Source organism: Acanthochromis polyacanthus, chromosome 7 (assembly GCF_021347895.1).
Source record: "Acanthochromis polyacanthus isolate Apoly-LR-REF ecotype Palm Island chromosome 7, KAUST_Apoly_ChrSc, whole genome shotgun sequence".
Taxonomy (NCBI): domain Eukaryota; kingdom Metazoa; phylum Chordata; class Actinopteri; family Pomacentridae; genus Acanthochromis; species Acanthochromis polyacanthus.
In genome coordinates, this window is record NC_067119.1 from 32,120,883 (window position 1) to 32,138,794 (window position 17,912).

The following is a 17,912-nucleotide window of genomic DNA, read 5'->3' on the forward strand; positions in this document are numbered from 1 at the left end:
TGTTACCTAATTTAAGCAGAGAAACTGATCAAAATTATCTTTACCTGTCGACCTGGGAGGTCATCTAGTCAAAATGAGCTTGAAGAATGGTAGATAACAGTATCTTCATATTTTCACAGCTTTTATTTTTCACTTCCAAGTATCTAAAACATACAAAACGCAATGAAAATGTATTTTCTTCTTATGATAGTGTTAAAGTAACTTGCACCTTTTGTTAATTAACTCTAAACTATTGACACTGTTGACAAATGATCCTCTGGAATCATCCTACAACATATTTTCTGTGACAAAATTAAACCTATAAAGCATAATCAAAGCTACACATCTTTAAAGTAGAAAAGGTCAGTGCAAAACAGCATAACTCCCATTTTGTTATCAAATAGTCAATGATAAGAAATGGGCACCTGCAAATTTTTGCAGTTAAAGGTTTTGAATTCCAAACAAGACTAACAGCTTTTCAAATCTGAAAAAATCTTATTCTGGACAGGAACTCGTGCATGTACGTAGGTATTTCACCGTTGACTGTCAAGAGTTGTTTCATGTCCCCAACCTGTGCCACACAACAACAGCAACAGCAGCGAAGCTTCCATCAAATTGCACATCCTCGGCTGGTGTCAACAGAAGAAGGGCACACGCTTCATGTGGTCGGCTGCCCCAGCTGTGGAAAGAGGCTCACAGTCGCATCTGATCTTGGTGTACTCAGCTGCACCACAGACTCAGAAACCTCACAAAAGGCGAAGTTGTGTGTGTGTGTTTAAGATTGTTTGTTTGTGGGGAGGGCTTACTTGGCTTTTCAACAGTAGACCACGCTTCACCCACTTGTTTGGGCTTACACGTTTGTTTGGGCTCACTAAGCCTCCTTTGAAACCACTGCAAACCACATGAATATATGGTAATACGTGGTTAAATGCATTATTAATTGCTGTTATTAATCTTGGTTTATGCTGGGAGTTGTTTGCAGTACAACCAATGTAACATCAAAGCTTTTATTTACCACAATTTCACCAATAAAAACCAAGAAGAAAAGATGCAGACACAAGGGCCCTATATTCCCATTCTGTTGTGGTCCAAAGCCCACATCTCTGTTGTGTGTGTTAAAGGGAGTAAGTACAGTACAGTACACAGTCCTACATAACTTCCAACAATTTAAGAAGCCACTTACCAAGGAAGAGAATCTGATGAAAATATGTTGTTATTTATTTATTTTATGGGAAATGCAGGATCTGGTGTTTCTGGAGCTTTCAACCAACAGTCTGAGAGAGGGATGCAGTCAAACTCCAGCTGTTTGGTTTGGAGACAGCCACAGCAGATGGGGCCCTATAGTCAGGGGAACTGTATATGATCCAGCTGGATCACTACAGAAAAAAAAAAGGGAAAAAAACGCTTTGGATTTTTTTTTCATGATTGATTTGGGTTCTTCATCAATGCCTCTGAAAGAAGCATCTGGGCTCTGCATAAATCTAAATCTAAAAAATGAAGAATTGATTTTATGCACTTGGATTTAATCTGCTTTCTGTTTTGGACTTTTGGTTGGTCACGTGTTATTCGATCTGTCACTTCTATTGGACAATTCATATTAAATAAGTTCCGGTCTTTTTCAAGCATTCTAAAATACGGAAGTTAGTCCCTCCGGTCGATACAGTTGCTCCGTTATCATCAACATTTTAACAACTGTGGCGGTTAATTTCGCTTTTTTACACGTTTTTTTAAAGCGAGTCTATACTACAATGCATGTTTTTTTTAGGTTATTTAAGTGTTGCGTATGAGTGGTGTTGACTTTTTCGCGGAGGGATCCTTACGCAGCCGCTCGCTCCGGTGTGGAGGGTGATTTGAATCGCTCTCTGCTTCTCTTTTTGTTTTATATGGACGTATATTAATTTCCCAGTTGCGTTTTTTATACTCACATTTTTACATATGTTTTAAGGGCAGACGTCCATATTATTTCACTTAAATTTACAAGGTAAGTGTGACTGGTGATGGCAGTCCAATATCATTAACAGTACAGTTGCTAACGTCTAATGTGGAGAGAGAGGTGCCTTACAAACTAGCGTCAATTAACACTTGTCTTAGTTTTGTTTTTCCGAGTTGGTCAACAATAATAATGTAGGGTCGCAGGTAGAAGCGATAAAGTGCTCCCCAGTACTGTTTAGGTCAGCTATTCATTAAACAAGCTCATTTGTTGTGAAGTGTGTTAACCTACCTTAGAGTTAGCATGCTTCCTTATGTTTACCAATAGTACTTAGCTAAATGTGTTAGCATACGGCTAATGTCAGGGAACCTTGTTTTTTGTAGCTTTGTGGACTTTCGAATGAAGTTTTGTTCAGACAACATGTTAAATCCAAGTTGTTATGGTTTACACACAAGCTCTTTTATGTTATGGAAATACACGTGACTGCTCAGCCGTCTCTTGTCATCCGTAGTAACATGTATTATCACCGTACACTTCCTCGTGGTTCACCTGCTCTGGACTTATAACGTCTACTCGTATTATCAATGCAGATGGCCACAGTAGAGATGAACACTGCAGGTCCTAATGGGGAGCAGAAGGAGAAGATGCTGTCTTCCTCAGAAGAGGCAGCCCCCTCCATTTTAAATGAATCGTTACCCCCCTTGAACTTCTCTGGACTCACACCTTCTGAGTTTGGAATCTCTGTCCAGAGTTTTACCCCAGCCTCATCATCAGATCGCAAAGGTGAGAGGACTGTTGTTTATTAGGTGCCAAGTTGCTGTTGCTTGTACATGGCTGTCAACAAAGAGAGGGTTTCACTTGCTCAATGGTAGAGGCAATTGGAAAAACTAGATGCAGTATATGCCACAGAGTTTGTTATAAACTCTAATACTCGCTTTTAATCGATCTAAATATACTCAAGAAAGCACCACTGTTGCATGTAACCAGAGATGATATTTCTCAAGACATAGTCTATATTTTTATATAAGCTAGCAATAAAGTGTTATTGAGGCAGTGTTCTCCTACATCTTGCTCCAGATAAGTCCCGTCTAGCACAAATAAAAGCAAGGCGGAGGTCCAACATTGGTGTCCGTGGCTCTCCAGAGACCAATTCGCTCATCCGCTTCGTGGCACAACAGAGAATGAAGACTCCACCAACCACCCAAACTCCAGAGGTGAGGTGTTTCTCAGGCTGCACAGCTAGCCACACACTAGGACTGTCATACCACATCTACATGCTGTGAAAAAGTATTTGACACCCCCCCGCCCCCCACTTTTTTTCTCCTGCTTTTTTTCTCCTGCTTTGTGTGTATCTCACACTAAGCGGTGTCAGATCTTCAAACAAGTAGCGGCCATTTGTAGATAATGTCCTCTCTGTGGATGTGCAACATCCCAAAGCCTTAGAACTTTGTATCCCTTCCCAGACTGACTGATATTTCAGTCAGTTTCTTTCTCAGCTTCTCTGGAGTTCCTTTTGATTTTAGCTTAATGAGCCACTTATGAGGCCTTTTAGTCAGCCTCCTGCTGCTAAAAACGGTCTATTCCAGAGATGATCTGATGCACCAGAGCTGGTAGTAATCCTGGATGTGTCTGGTCCAGCAGCAACCACTTATCGATTCTGTTTGGTGTTTTGGTAGTTTCTTACTCACAGTTATTATCGGATAACCTTTTTGCTTCAGGACAGATTTATCAAACTGGTATTCAGTGTTTTCTCAGGTTGCTCTCATTTTATGTAAGTTACTTTGAAGATCAGACACAGTTTATTGGGAGATACAAACAAAACAGAAGAACTCGCCATAGGATTGAATATTTATTTATGTACAGTGCACTGTTATCAAAAAAAATAAATCCAGCCTCACTAGGAGACTTCAGATGAACCTCACACCGTATTAACATATTAGATATCAGTTACTCTGTATGTTAACAGAGCCCCCCGTAAGCACACATTGTGGAACTTCACATCGGCATCAATAACATTAACATATGACCTGACAGAAGACAAGCTGTTACGTCCAACTTGTCTAACACATGTAACATGCAGCTGCTTATGTAGGATTGCTGCTATTTACTGAAACCCTGAGCTGCTGTGTGAAGCACTATCAAAACAAATTCAATATCGTCAATGGTCGCTTTGTGCATCAACATTAGCATAATGCAGCAAATGAGCTGAGCAAAACCAAAAATGATGGAGCTCCCGCTGTAACAATGCAGTTTGAATGACAGAATGACTTCCGGGAAATGATGGTGAAGAAAGCAGTATTATGTACAAGGGCTTACAGTGACACTGACAAGTTTGGCGGCCTGCCAAATGTGGATGATTGAAGCAGAAACGTTCTACAAAAACACACTTCACTTTTTTTTTAAATCAATTAGCCTGTGCTATTTAATGTACATTATTACTAAGCAATAACTGAAATCAACATGCAAACCTTAACTGAACCGTACTTGTGTATATGTCAATAAATGTGACTCAGTTCACATTCACATGATCTTATATTAAACTCCATTCCATTGGTCGGCAGCCCGTGTCTTATTGGAAATATCTTCAGTTAGATTCAGTTTTTATGTCATGATCATCTTGGAAGTGGAAATGTTTACATTCACACAGTTAACTGTGAATGTGACTGTGCATTCCTTTTATGTAACTGGGCTCTTTGTGCCTTGTCTTTAACAAAAATAATAGTGTGAGTGAATACACAGGTTGATCCAAATAATTAGCCCTTTTCAGACATGGAGGACATAACATTGCTTCTTTTTCCCACTGTTAAAAGTGACAGAATTTAGATATGACAGACTTCTACAAAGCTGTCCATCATTGCTTTACATTTTCTCACATTTAGCATGAAGGGAGAGCTCAACATTGGACCGATTTCCAGCCATTTTTGTAATATATTTTCTTTTGTCTCTAAATCTATTCAAGCACAGGACACAGCTCCTCAGGTTCCACTTCCTACACTGTTGTGCTGGTAATCACTCTTAATATGAACAAGTCTTACATCAGCGCTTCATGATGTTGTGCGTGCCCATACATTAGTGTGATTGCATTCATGAGACCTCAATGCTGAAAGTGAATGTACTAAATACCCCTTAGTAAGACTGGTGTTCTTACTTTTGTGCAAGAAGTGAGCAGGGTGCTTATTCAGACTTGAGAGCAAAAGGTGAAATTGCTGCCAGATTAATGGAGGAGGGTGTATGCCTGAAAGGGGCTATATTATCTTCACAAAACAAGCCTTGAAAGATCAATGCAGAGAGAGGCCAAACCAAATGAAAGTGTAATAATGTTTAAATCCCTTTTTCCTCTGTCAAGTTGAATATATTAACATGTAGCACAATATATCACTGCTTTTTGTAATAATATAAAGTAACAACCAACCGAGAACTCATTAAATTGATACCTCACTCAATATTTCATTATCCAACACTTACATCAAGTATTCCTGAGAGTCCTCTAGTAAATGTTATTAGTTTTCATCTTAAGAGAGAGCATGTCAGTCACAGTGTCCTCAATTTGTAAGTCTCCAAAGAACGATAGCATTCATTGATGCTTTTTAAGTGGTCTGAGAGGAAGCTAGACTTCTGCACCCACTCTTGGCTCCATTTTCTGGTATTAGAAAGTCTAGCCTGTGATGAAAATCTTAGCCCATTGCAGGTCTTTTCACTCAGAGCTGGTGAAATGGTATGAACTGCAACAAAGTCTGCAGTAAAACTACAATGTAGTGGCCCAGTGGGTTCCATGGAAGACTTTTACTCCGGAAAGAGAGATTTGCATCCCAGATGAAGCTATAAATGAATGTTGGGTTTAAGCTTGACTGTCTTTATGTATCTGAAGTGCACATGTGGTAGGAGGGGCCTTTTCCAGATTTCTGCCTACTGCAGCTCGAAGATCTAGCGTGTTTCTCATTTCTTACCATGGACGACAGGAGGTGGGCGCTGAAAAACTAAGTCTGTGGACCAAGTCTGCTCACAAGCTCAAATGTGCAAAGGATTCAAAGGGGGAAAAAAACTGGCAAACGCCATGCATGTTTGGAACTCAGTGAGCAAATAGTGGACAGTTGAGAGCTGCAATATGTTGCCAAAGTGGTTGAAGAATTTTCTGCGGACTTTGGGTTCTTTGTTCCGCTTTGAAAATGACCAATTCTCAAGTCAGCATGGGGTGAGTCTAATACTAAAGGGATAGACTTTGCACCAGAACACAGAGCAAAGCAAAGTATCCTATTAGGGTGAATGGTAATGACAGACTATTCTCAATCATGTGGCTTGCTGTGACTTTCCTGTTAGATGATGCTCAGCCAAGCAAACCGTAACACTCCTGGATTGTGTGTGGAAGGAGTATGTGATAGATGGGCTGCCTTTCAGTAATACCACTTTTGTAATTTCAGAAGTCTATGACCTGTCAAGCTGCATCACTGAGCAAATATGTTTATTTTTGCTGTCTCAACTCTCAGCTTGTCAGAAGTAGCCCCTTCCTTCCCCGGGTCGCCTCCACTCTGAGGCAGAAGATGGCCTCCTTCCAGAGCCTGATGGATGTGGAGGAGAGTGACGCCTGTGATCCAATGCCAACGCAGGACAGCAACACTGGAGGATGCATCAAGACAAGAGATTATCTGTCTGGTGAGGCTGCCTCATTGCCACAGGATTAATAGTTTCATTTCTCAGCGAGGATCTACGCCAGTAGAATTTCTTTATGATGTCTGGAGGCACCGTTCAAAAGCAGTGGATTAATGCATTGCACAGTATAAGCCTGACTGTGACAACATCTTGCAGCAGTCGTTTCTTCAGAGCCTGGTCATCCCCTTAAATGGGCCAGTTTCTGAGCTGTTTGTTGCTGTAGTGAGACTTTATCTCCCCTTCTTTGATCTTTTTTTTTTCCCAAGCTGAGTTTTTTCTGATATGTTTATTTGATATGTGATATTTTATTTTTATTTCACTGAGATGTCAGGAAGTCCCAGTTTTTTTGTATGTTTATATAATATGTCGTTTTGATGGCTGTTTTCTCCCCTCTCAGATGGGAACAGCCGTGGAGGGAAGGAGAACAACCCACCAATGATGCCCACACCCAGCAAGAGGAGGCGTCTGGGCCCCCTCGACAGCTGCAGTGTAGAGATTAAAGAGGCCAGCACTCCTATCCCTCACTCCAGTTTGAAGGAGCAGGAGGTACACTCACTCTGACTCACTCACTTACTTGACTGCCGTAAATAATTTAACTAAAAGGTTTTTACCTCTCTGTACTTGGCTTCCATTGAATCTGCCGATTATTTTTACTTCTATGAGGACTAGATTTCAATGCTAAACTATATTTTATGCAAGCCTCTGAAAAGAGAAAAACAAACAAACCCAAGTTTGTGATGTTTGTACAAGTGCTGGCTATTAGCTTTTATTTATTTGTTATTGAATTTTTTTTGGTCTTTGGTTTGTAGACTCTGAGCTTCTACTCTGTATTCTGTAACATGCATTATCGAGTTCCAAGGCTTCTGTATTATTCTAAGCACTAAAAGACACAGTGTTTACCCATCTGCAGCAGTGTTCCTGCTGCTGTAGTACATCACAGTAGAATGAAAACAGTGGGAATTCATTAGCCTTGTCCACAGGTGGATGAAGAACCCAGGATGCTAGTTGTGACACAACAACCAACATCAAGGTAGACTGTAGACCAGGCTCAGACTATGCTTATTTCTCCTCCCCTTCATGTTAACTTTAAACTCAATGCCTGCTCCCCTTCTAAGAACCATCAGGTTAGGACTCATCTGTAACACACATGCCAACATGGCAAAAGCTGGGGAAAAGTGTTGCAGACTTTCACTGATTGTGCTGTCCAGTCATGGCTGGCTGGATAATGTTAATTGAGCATCACATTGTCTTTACCATGATTTCTGATTCTGATTCACACTCCATAGTGAGCTGCTGTAACCAGATTCATGAGGAATTTTTAAGCTGCCAAACTGAAGTGATGCAAAATGTAATGTTAATTAACCAAGACACAATTTTCTGAATTAAGCTTGTCCTCTGACTCAGTGTAACACACTTCTGTTGCAACATGGTGCAGAGGAGCAATCAAATGTGTCTCATCTGCACCCACACAGCAGGTGCAACCAGGCAGACCTGTGATAGTGGTACCCTGTTTTAGAGCTGAGCCACACGTGTGTTAGACTCCTCGCTGAGCCAAGTGCTGTCTTGCTTTAAAGCCCTCAACGTGTGGTCATGCAGGCAACTAGAAATGGAGCTTCATATTTACAGATGTTACTGTGTCCGGTGTCTGGTTTGAAGTGTTTTTTTTCCACTCCTACATTGCTGTTCTGACTTTCATCCAACATGTAACAGCCTCAGCCTCTCATCTTTTCCATAGCCATTTTGGAGAGTATTTGTTGTGTTGAACTACAGCTTATTCTTACCGAGTACTTCCTGCTCTACTGATCAGTTGTGGATCAGTTTTAAAAATTGCAAAGAAAAAAAAATGCAAAGCACACCGACTGTGAGCTGATTAGTTGGATTTATTAAGATCATTTCACACTCCAGTGCCCTTTAAGATTTTATGTTTGAAATGTATGGTGATGTTGGATAAAATGCAAATGTCGTTCACTTAACATGTTCTGTAAAGCTCCTTGAACTACAGTCCAACAGAATAAAGGATCTCATATATTCTCACTTAACAGGATGGTGTCTTTGAACTCCAAAGCCCCAGCCGACCACTGGCTGATAATCCTGCAGCTGCTTCACCGCCCCAGCATTACTCCCACTTCATCATCCCGTCTCTCCCTTCTCTGTCTGAGATGAAGCCTACAGGTAAACACACACTGCTCTCTGTGGCTTTGCTACAGTATCTGGCCTTTCATCTTAGTTTAGCCTTGCCTTTGAGGCTGAGTGCACAGTGTTATGCTTGTTTCAGGTTAGCTTAGTCCACTAGGCTGCATTGTTGTGTTTTCACAGAAGAAATGTATGTTCAGCTGTTCTTGAGGTTTTTTTTTTTTTTGTGTTGGAGAATGCCGTGTGTGTTTTAGCTACATGTGCTGTGAGTTTGAAATAGTTGGCTGATATCAGATGAATGGACAAGTACCCATCACTCATTAGCACTGTACTCAGAATGGCAAGTTCAGCTGTCCCAGTATTGGTATAAAAGTGTATTTGTGTGAAAATGCTGTAACTGTTTCAAATTCATTGGAACATTATAAGCTTCATGAAATGCAAGTAGGTAATCCTTAAATGTTGAAGACATAGTTACACTGTCTCAGCTTGATTTGTTAAATCCTGATGGCATAAAAAACATGCTCCAACTGATTATTTGCATTTCCTTTTTACTATTTTCTGTTTTATTTGACATGAGACTTTTTAGAAACCATACATCTATACAACTTGTTTTGATATTGTTTCATAAAAAGAAAGAATCGTATATACAGAGCAATGTAGATTTTCTTTCTGTCTTAGTCATAGTTCAGTTCAATTCGATCCTTAATTGTTATTGTCAATAAATTTAACAACGGAATTTTGTTCAGAGCGTGTCATACACTGCATAGCATAGTGTAATAAGAGCAGGGAATATTCAGTATTTGTACATTTAAGGATTTACTATCATGCAGGTGAGAAAGACTCCACTGGGACGCCCACAGTGAAGAAGAAGAAGAAGCAGGTTCGCTTTGGAGGTCCCCTGTCTCCTGAGTTCTTTGATAAGAACCTGCCTCCCAGTACCCCATTACAGAAAGGGGGCATGCCAGCCCGAGCACCCACACCAGGCGAGGGCTTGCAGCTGCGCTCGGTGCTGAAGACGCCGCAGAGGAATGAATCTCAGCCAGACCTCAGCAGCCCCACTGTGTTTGGTGCCTCCCCTGAGTTTGCGATGCCTCGTAACTGCAGAATGCCATCTGAGGGAGAGGAGACTGAGGAGAAGGATGGAAAGGTAGACAGAATGCCAGGATTGTTTCATTAATGGCAATATTGGTGTGATTGTAGGATGATGTTTGGACGCTGCTTGTCATATAATTGTAGTTACCATAGCAAGGGTTTCCATTAATACAGCCTGGATGATCGAAGGACTGTCACCTACAATCTTGGACTCGAACATCCAAAATGTTGTTATTATGTACATGCTGACAGACCTCAATTAGGGCTGATCAATTATTCAGATCAGAATCACAATTTGTAACAATGCAGCTAACAAATCACCATAGCTGCAACTTAGAATACACAGAGTGTGACATTTAATAATGACATTAATGCTGCAACAAATTTTATTTAATTTGAGTGAACTGAAACGTTCAGGGATGCTGCCCATTGTTCATGTTTTAGGCTGAAGACTGTAGTTCAACTAACATAAACCTTGTGTTATTTAAATGTATTTACATTTTGCATCACGTCTGACCCAAGGTTTGAACTGTCCTATCGGTGGCTTTACACATTCCTGTCGTCCTCCTTGTGTTACAGTCACATTTTGGATGGTGTCTTGTAGCAGTGCCCATCACGTTTTAAATCTATCACATAGTGAATACTGAACTGAAGCTAAACTTAAAAGAATTATATCTCAAATCAAATCACAGTATTTTCCCCAAATTTATTTAGCTGCAATGTAAATGTGTTTATCTGCTATCTATCTCTGTAATAGCAAGATATGATACACTATCTTGTCTAGACTTTAAATATTATAGTCTGCACTGAACAATGTTGTGTTTTTTTTTTCTTAGATTGTTTTTCCTTCAATGGAGGAGGCTGACTCTGCAGGTACAAGTGATGCAGGTTGATTATTACATTTTATTAACCCTGAGAGAGTACCTTAGTGTCTCCAGTGGAATTTGCTTCTTTATGATAACAGCTCTTTTCATTTGTTGCCTTTCAGAATGTACGTGGGTTACCCAGCCGTTGAATTTGAACACTGCTTTCTATGAGGAGTCTCTTTCTCAGATTGTGACAGGTAAATGGCTGTCATAGTTTTTCCCTTTTCATTGTGACCTACTGTTACTACTTCATCTCTCTACTGCTGCACCCTTCACTGTCTCCTGACAAATCTGAGTGCGTTAAACGCTACGGCTTGCCAGAACTGAAATTTAAGTTGGCTGTGTGTGGCTCAGTCTGGTCAGGATTCTCATTTTGAACTTAGATTAAAAAGACAAGCCACTCTATGAAAGTAGAAATTGGTAAATTCAGGGAAGTCAGAATGAATTGTTGCACATACAGTTCATTATTTGTTGGATTCAGCTGTATCAGCTTCTGTGAATCATACACTACTGTTCAAAAGTTTGGGGTCATCCAGTCAATTTCATGTTTTCCATAAAAACTCACACTTTTATTTATGTGCTATTGTAATTGCACAAAGGGTTTTCTAATCATCAGTTAGTCTTTCAACACCATTAGCTAATACAATGTAGCATTAGAACACAGGAGTGATGGTCGCTGGAAATGTTCCTCTGTACCTCTATGGAGATATTCCATTAAATCAGCCATTTCCAGCTAGAATAGTCATTTACCACATTAACAATGTCTAGACTGTATTTGTGATTGATTTAATGTTATCTTCTGTTATGATCCAGCTTCTAGAGTCAGCTGGATGCAACAAAAATAACCAGAGGTTATCGGTTCAAGTGAAGGCATTTGTTGCTCAGTGGCAGATTAATGCAAAAGAGCAGTGATAATACAAAGAAAAGAGGACAAAAATATGGACATTTCTAAGTGACGTCAAACTTTTGAACGATAGTGTATGTTTTTAGCCTTTGTTAATTTACCAATTGTCCCTTAAGCCACACAGTCCAAATTAGTATCGCCTACTGTTGAAGTCTCAAACAGTTGCCATTGTACCGTTAACACTGTAGATCTTTCTTCAGAATCTGACACCAAACCCAGCACAACCTCCCAGATGGATGTCCTGGATGAGCCTGCATCCCATCCAGAGGAGGGGAAACAGCCTGAAGCAGAAGCTGAAGCTCCAACTCCAGCCCAATCCACTAACAGAAGAAAAAAGGTCTAAAACAGTTTTTAATTGCTTTTAATTTACTTTCTTGGGAATGTCATTGTGGGGTCAAAGGATGCTTTACAAGTAAAAAATACAACACTCAGGCAAAATGTATTTTTTTCTATCCTCCATAGAAATATGGGGAAATTTCATTTACCAAGAACATCTGAATTTCTCTAATTGCAGCCACAACCAGCACAGGAAGCTACTACGGAGGCTTTAACTCGCTCCAGCAGCAGAAAAAGAAAGGTCTGCTATTACCACAAACTGCTCTCAGCTTGATCACACTTGTAGAAATCTTCATTTACCAGACAAGATAGTCTTCTTTAATAATTTAGGGGTCATAACATATTCCCATCTAATCTGCTGTTTAATTCCACTGCATCTGAACTTAATCATGTTTGGGAATTTTCACTTTATATGTGTGAGAGAGCGTGGCAAAGAGACCATCTATGTAATGTATCCTCAGGCCAACTGTCTGTTCCCCCAGCAGCCAGAGGAGAGTGAACCTGTGAAGAGGTCGACACGGTCTGCTGCCAAGTCAGCCTCTGGGAAGATGAAGGTGAGATGACTGAGTCTGCTCGTTTGATTTCTCTGTACCTCACTTCACTTAGGGCTCTGTGGACATGTTTTTCTGAAAGGCAGTCATGGAGTTGATAGTTACACAATCTGGCTGCAACTTACTTTGCTTGAGTTAAGGAGAAGATGTGTGTTTTTTATTTCTTAGAGTTTCCGTCACAGGTCAATAATTTCTCACCAGCAAATAGTAGGAAATATCAAATCTTAAATTCATTCATACCGTTGTGCCATGTTGTGTTGGATTACAGAGGCTACACTGCTCTCACAGATAATGGTCTATACCAGTTTGACAAGGCAAAATAATAGAATGTTTCTTCACTGCTCTGTTGTAGAGGTGTTACAGTACATCTTTTTGTCGCAAATTATTCAGAACTAGACATCCTTGGATCGGTACGCCCTGTGATCCAAAGAATTACTGTCAGAATAGTATATTTACAGTCGAGGTCAAAAGTTTACATACACTTGTAAAGAACATAATGTCATGGCTCTCTTGAGTTTCCAGTTATTTCTACAACTCTGATTTTTCTCTGATAGAGTGATTGAAACAGATACTTCTTTGTCACAAAAAACATTCATGAAGTTTGGTTCTTTTATGACTTTATTATGGGTTAACAGAGAAAGTGACCAAATCTGCTGGGTCAAAAATATACATACAGCAACGCTAATATTTGGTTACACGTCCCTCGGCCATTTTCACTTTAATTAGACGCTTTTGGTAGCCATCCACAAGCTTCTGGCAAACTTCTGGTTGAATCTTTGACCGCTCCTCTTGACAGAATCGGTGCAGTTCAGTTAAATTTGTTGGCTTTCTGACATGGACTTGTTTCTTCAGCACTGTCCACATGTTTTCAATGGGGTTTAAGTCAGGACTTTGGTAAGGCCATTCTAAAACCTTAATTCTAGCCTGATTTAGCCATTCCATTACCACTTTTGATGTGTGTTTGGGGTCATTGTCCTGTTGGAACACCCAGCTGTGGCCAAGACCCAACCTTCGGGCTGATCATTTTAGGTTATCTTGAAGAATTTGAAGGTAATCCTCCTTCTTCATTATCCCATTTACTCTCTGTAAAGCACCAGTTCCATGGGCAGCAAAACAACTCCACAGCATAATACTACCACCACCGTGCTTGACGGGAGGCATGGTGTTCTTGGGGTCAAAGGCCTCACCTTTTCTCCTCCAAACATATTGCTCGGCATTGTGGCCAAATGGCTCGATTTTTGTTTCGTCTGACCACAGAACTTTCCTCCAGAAGGTCTTCTCTTTGTCCCTGTGATCAGCAGCAAACTTCAGTTGAGCCTTAAGATGTCGCTTTTGGAGCAAGGACTTCCTTCTTGCAAGGCAGCTTCTCAGTCCATGGCAATGCAAAACACACTTGACCATGGACACTGACACCTGTGTTCCAGCAGCTTCTAATTCTTGGCAGATCTGCTTTTTGGTGGTTCTCGGTTGACTCTTAACCCTTCTGACCAGTTTTCTCTCAGTAGCAGGTGATAGCTTGCAATTTCTTCAAACACTGCAGCTTTTATTAATGTTGTATGTGTTAGCACATGCTACACATTTTAATCAGTCATCCAGCCACCATGTGGAGTTGAACACAAGACGGCCGAGCACAAGCAAAAAGCCTGTGGTTGGTCGAATTGCAGTAAAGCTTGTTCAGATGTAGATGGCTGTCCTCAGTGATGAAAACAGGAGAAAAGGCTGCAGTACTTTGTGCATTTCTAAAGCTAAATAACATCAGAATTGGCCATTATTAAGTTTTATTCATGTTATGTTTGAAACTGTGCAGGTCAGACTCTTCTGAATCATTACTGACATTTGTGTTATTTTTCTTTCCTCAAAGTATGCCGGCTTTTGAGTGCCTTAACTGCTACAGTATGAATTATAGCCTATTAGCCACTGTTGAAGGTTTCCATTTTTCAAAGTATATGACAAAATAGTATTTTATGCATTTCAGTTTCTCTGCTGCAGTAAAAAAAAAAAATGGATAAGCCGGGGTCTTAAAACCAAGGCATCACTCCTAAGTTTTGTGTTGTTATACCCCTAGCATATCATGACCCCCACAGTCATGTTCTCGGATAAGGCAGCTAATATTTAATATTTTCTTTGTCAACAAATCCCCTTAAAAAACATAGTACTAGTTCATCATTCAACTTTCCAACTTACCTCGCCTGTCTGTAGCACTCAGCCCTAAGTCCAATTCTTCCTACTGAACACTCAAAGTGTTAAAAACAACTGAAGTTTAAAACAATCTGTCCGAATAAGCATAACACATGTTTTTGCAAACAGTAGTCAAACAGGAGAAATGGCACACATGCTGTCCGCTGTTTTCTGTGGCAGATTTGTTGACAGGAAGAAAAATATAGACTTACCACTAAATATATTATTCATACCCATTTCCACAAGATGAATTAATAAATGAGACTATTGCAGTTACTTACAGCCAAAGAGTCACAAGAGCTGCACTTCTCATGCAACTATGTGCATCATTGTGGGGGGAAGTTTATCTCGTCCTGCAGTGTGACGCATCGTTTCTAATAAATTCACCCCTCGTTGCTCTCTGCTCACATCACTACTACACTACTACTGAGTTTGCAACTCCTGCCTTACTAGCATTGTAGTTTCTTTTCTTCTTCATTCAAATGGGACCTGAAGTATCAGACCATGATGGCGTTATTTAATACCCTCTCATAAATGAAATGGTATATCTCAGTGGGTTTGTCTTGATACATGATAAATATAAACACACTCATTAATAAGAGATTTCCCCTAACAACATGTGCAACAAAGACTCATTGTGACTTCTGTTATAATGTAATTATCACTATGAGCTGAATATTAATGAATGAATCTGATTCTCAGAGTGACAAACTCTCCACTAAAACAAGTGTTTATTTACTTGTTGAGGAAAGTCAAAAAGTCTCCAACAATCAATTCAGTATAACATCTCTAGATAATCAGTGTTGGTATTGATTTAGATGTACAAAAAATAATTACTCTGCATCTCATATCATAAATGGATGCTGGCCAGCTAACAAATTAAATTCTATGACAGTAGAAACTTTTTTAAACCTCATTCTACAGATGACCTCCACAGCGGCTCGTCGCTGGAACAGGGACGTGGATCGCTCCCTGTATGGTTCACGTGCTTATGCCTCCAAGAACCCCACTCTGAGTCCCATCACGGAGAGATTGTCATTCATCAGTCAGTCTCCAGCAGCACAGCAGACTCTCTCTAAGAGAGTCACAGGTAAAATATTTCTATTATAATTTTGTATAATTTTTTTCATAGCATACAATGAGTCAAACTCTGTGGCTACCAGTCACCATGATTTGTTTGTTTAAGTTAAAACCTTTGGAGCGTAGCAGCCAGAGTCATTCTCCTGAGATTGTTTTTGTCCTCGTATCTCCCAACAGACCCAAATCAGGAGACCTGTCTAAACCTTGAGATGGCTGCTGACTCTCAAGTCATTGCTGACCTTGCCGTGACAAAAATCTTGGAAACTGCTTCTCGAGATTCTTTCACATCTTCCAACTCTGATGAAGAAAATGCCACGGGGAAAGGCAGGAGGCTGTCTGGGTCGAGGGTGAGAAGAGGAGGGCTGAAGAAAAGGAAGGTCAGTGGTGCTGATGGTGGCCTGACAAGTGAGAAGCTTCAGGATCAGACTGGAGCAAAAACAGAGCAGCACTGTGAAGAGCAAACCACTACAAGCCCTCAGGTATCAAGGGGAAGCACATCAAAACACACTGTGCCTGAACAGGGAGATGTTGACACTGAAGAACTTTGCGGCCAGATTTTTGCAGATATTCCCTGCATTGACTCAGATGAGAAATCAGAATGTTATCCACCCACCTCAGACTGCTCACCTTCAACTGAGGAATCCAACAACACACAACCAACACAAAGAGAAACCATAAACAGCTCAGTCCCACAGGAGCAGCAGAACCACCTGGAGGAGCACCAAACCAGCCATGAAGGGGAGGAGAAGGGACAGGGAGAGCAAGCAACTAGCCAGCAGGGAAACATTCAGTCAAGCTCTGTTAGCCCAGAGGAAGGAGCCGTCCACGACATCGAGCTCGCCCCCTGGCAGGCTGAATTCAATTTTGATGATGTGTTCAAGCCTGTTGCCACTAGAGGGCAGCGCTCAGTGCGCCGCAGCCTGAGGAATCAGAGCAAGGGCGAGCACGCTGGCAGTGCAGGACTCGCCTGGCTGCCTCGTACCTCCCCAGACTTCAATAGAGAGGCCCGCAGGAGGACCCGAGGCCGACGGCTCAGTGCTGCTCTACCTGCTCACCCTTCACTCCCTGAAGAGGCACAAACCACCCCATGAGCTCCTCTGATTATCTGAAAGAACTTAGATTAAAATGGGGTAACTAATACATTCATTACACCTTCATGCATCCCGACCTGTTTTCTTAAAATAAAATGAAGTGATTTTTGAAAGAATAGGCTGATTGTTTTACAATATTGATGCTTTTGTTCTCTGTGAATTATCAGAGCTGACCAGTAATTTGTATCCGGTTTCCCTCTACTAACCAAAACCAGTCAATGCACTGAGAGCCCCCTCATCTCTGCTGACCACCTCCTAATCAATACCCTACCACTCAGCTGGTAATCACAGTACATCTTCAGCCTCTCCAAAGTCACTGGATCAGGCATCTGCAAGTCAATATCTACTCTGGTAGATAGATGAAGATGGCTGCACTGCATTCACCATATGTCAGCCAGGACTGAAGTAATGGAACAGTAATGAAGGGAGAGAATACGCTTTACACACAGAAATCAAAATAATATGCTCAAATGTTTCACTTTCTTTGTGATTACTGGGTTTCAGGGGTTTGTTTTATTCAAACGGTTGAGCTACTATGTTCTAAGTGACTGTTTAAATCTACTTTGAAAGTTTCTGCTTCTGATGAAAATGCTTTGGTTTTATGTAAAGACAACACAGTCCAGCAAAATGTGCTCATTTGAACAGATGATTTAGACTCATTTGGAAGGAAGTCATCCAAATAATAAAACGGCCATTGTCGCCACAAATGGGATGTTCCAGCTGTGTGGTCACTTCAGTTCAAGTACAGCAGCTTTCCTTTTGCATAAAATAGGACCTTTTGGCATAGCCAAATGAATTGCTGTGTAAATTACCATTCTGATCTACATTTTGAACACAGCCAAATGCTTGGAAGTAAGTTGACCTCTAACCTCAGGTTCAGCCAGTTATAGATTCAAATCAGCTGCTCTTTACTTCCTCCATCCATCTGTCAGAGATGAACGGAGAGAGCAGTAACAAATTGAGTTTCAAATTCAGTTCACATTGGAAAATTGGCTCCCAGAATGATGCATGACTGTAATCTATCCATCACTGGGTAATTGACTCCCTCCTTTTACATCAAGTCAGAGTCACTTGGCTGAAGGACGCTAGAGGTTTCTGGCTCCATAGTGTGTGCCAAGGTCTGAA

The 17,912-nt window shown here is 40.8% G+C and overlaps 1 protein-coding gene across 5 annotated transcripts; it reads left to right on the top strand.

Annotated features, from left to right (window-relative positions):
* Positions 1-1,694: 1,694 nt before the first annotated feature.
* Positions 1,695-17,497, top strand: cdca2 (cell division cycle associated 2). 5 transcript variants are annotated; one of them, XM_051950311.1, is made up of 14 exons: positions 1,695-1,960; positions 2,500-2,692; positions 2,987-3,123; positions 6,394-6,559; positions 6,954-7,102; positions 8,599-8,728; positions 9,520-9,836; positions 10,618-10,669; positions 10,770-10,844; positions 11,752-11,888; positions 12,066-12,128; positions 12,349-12,441; positions 15,541-15,706; positions 15,874-17,497. In XM_051950311.1, the coding sequence occupies exons 2-14, from the start codon at positions 2,500-2,502 to the stop codon at positions 16,785-16,787; spliced, it is 2,592 nt and encodes an 863-aa protein (XP_051806271.1). In that variant the 5' UTR covers positions 1,695-1,960; the 3' UTR covers positions 16,788-17,497. The 5 variants fall into 5 exon arrangements, with proteins under 5 accessions (XP_051806271.1, XP_022068090.2, XP_051806272.1 ...); XM_022212398.2 differs by having other exon boundaries at positions 12,370-12,441; XM_051950312.1 differs by having other exon boundaries at positions 12,373-12,441.
* Positions 17,498-17,912: the final 415 nt, after the last annotated feature.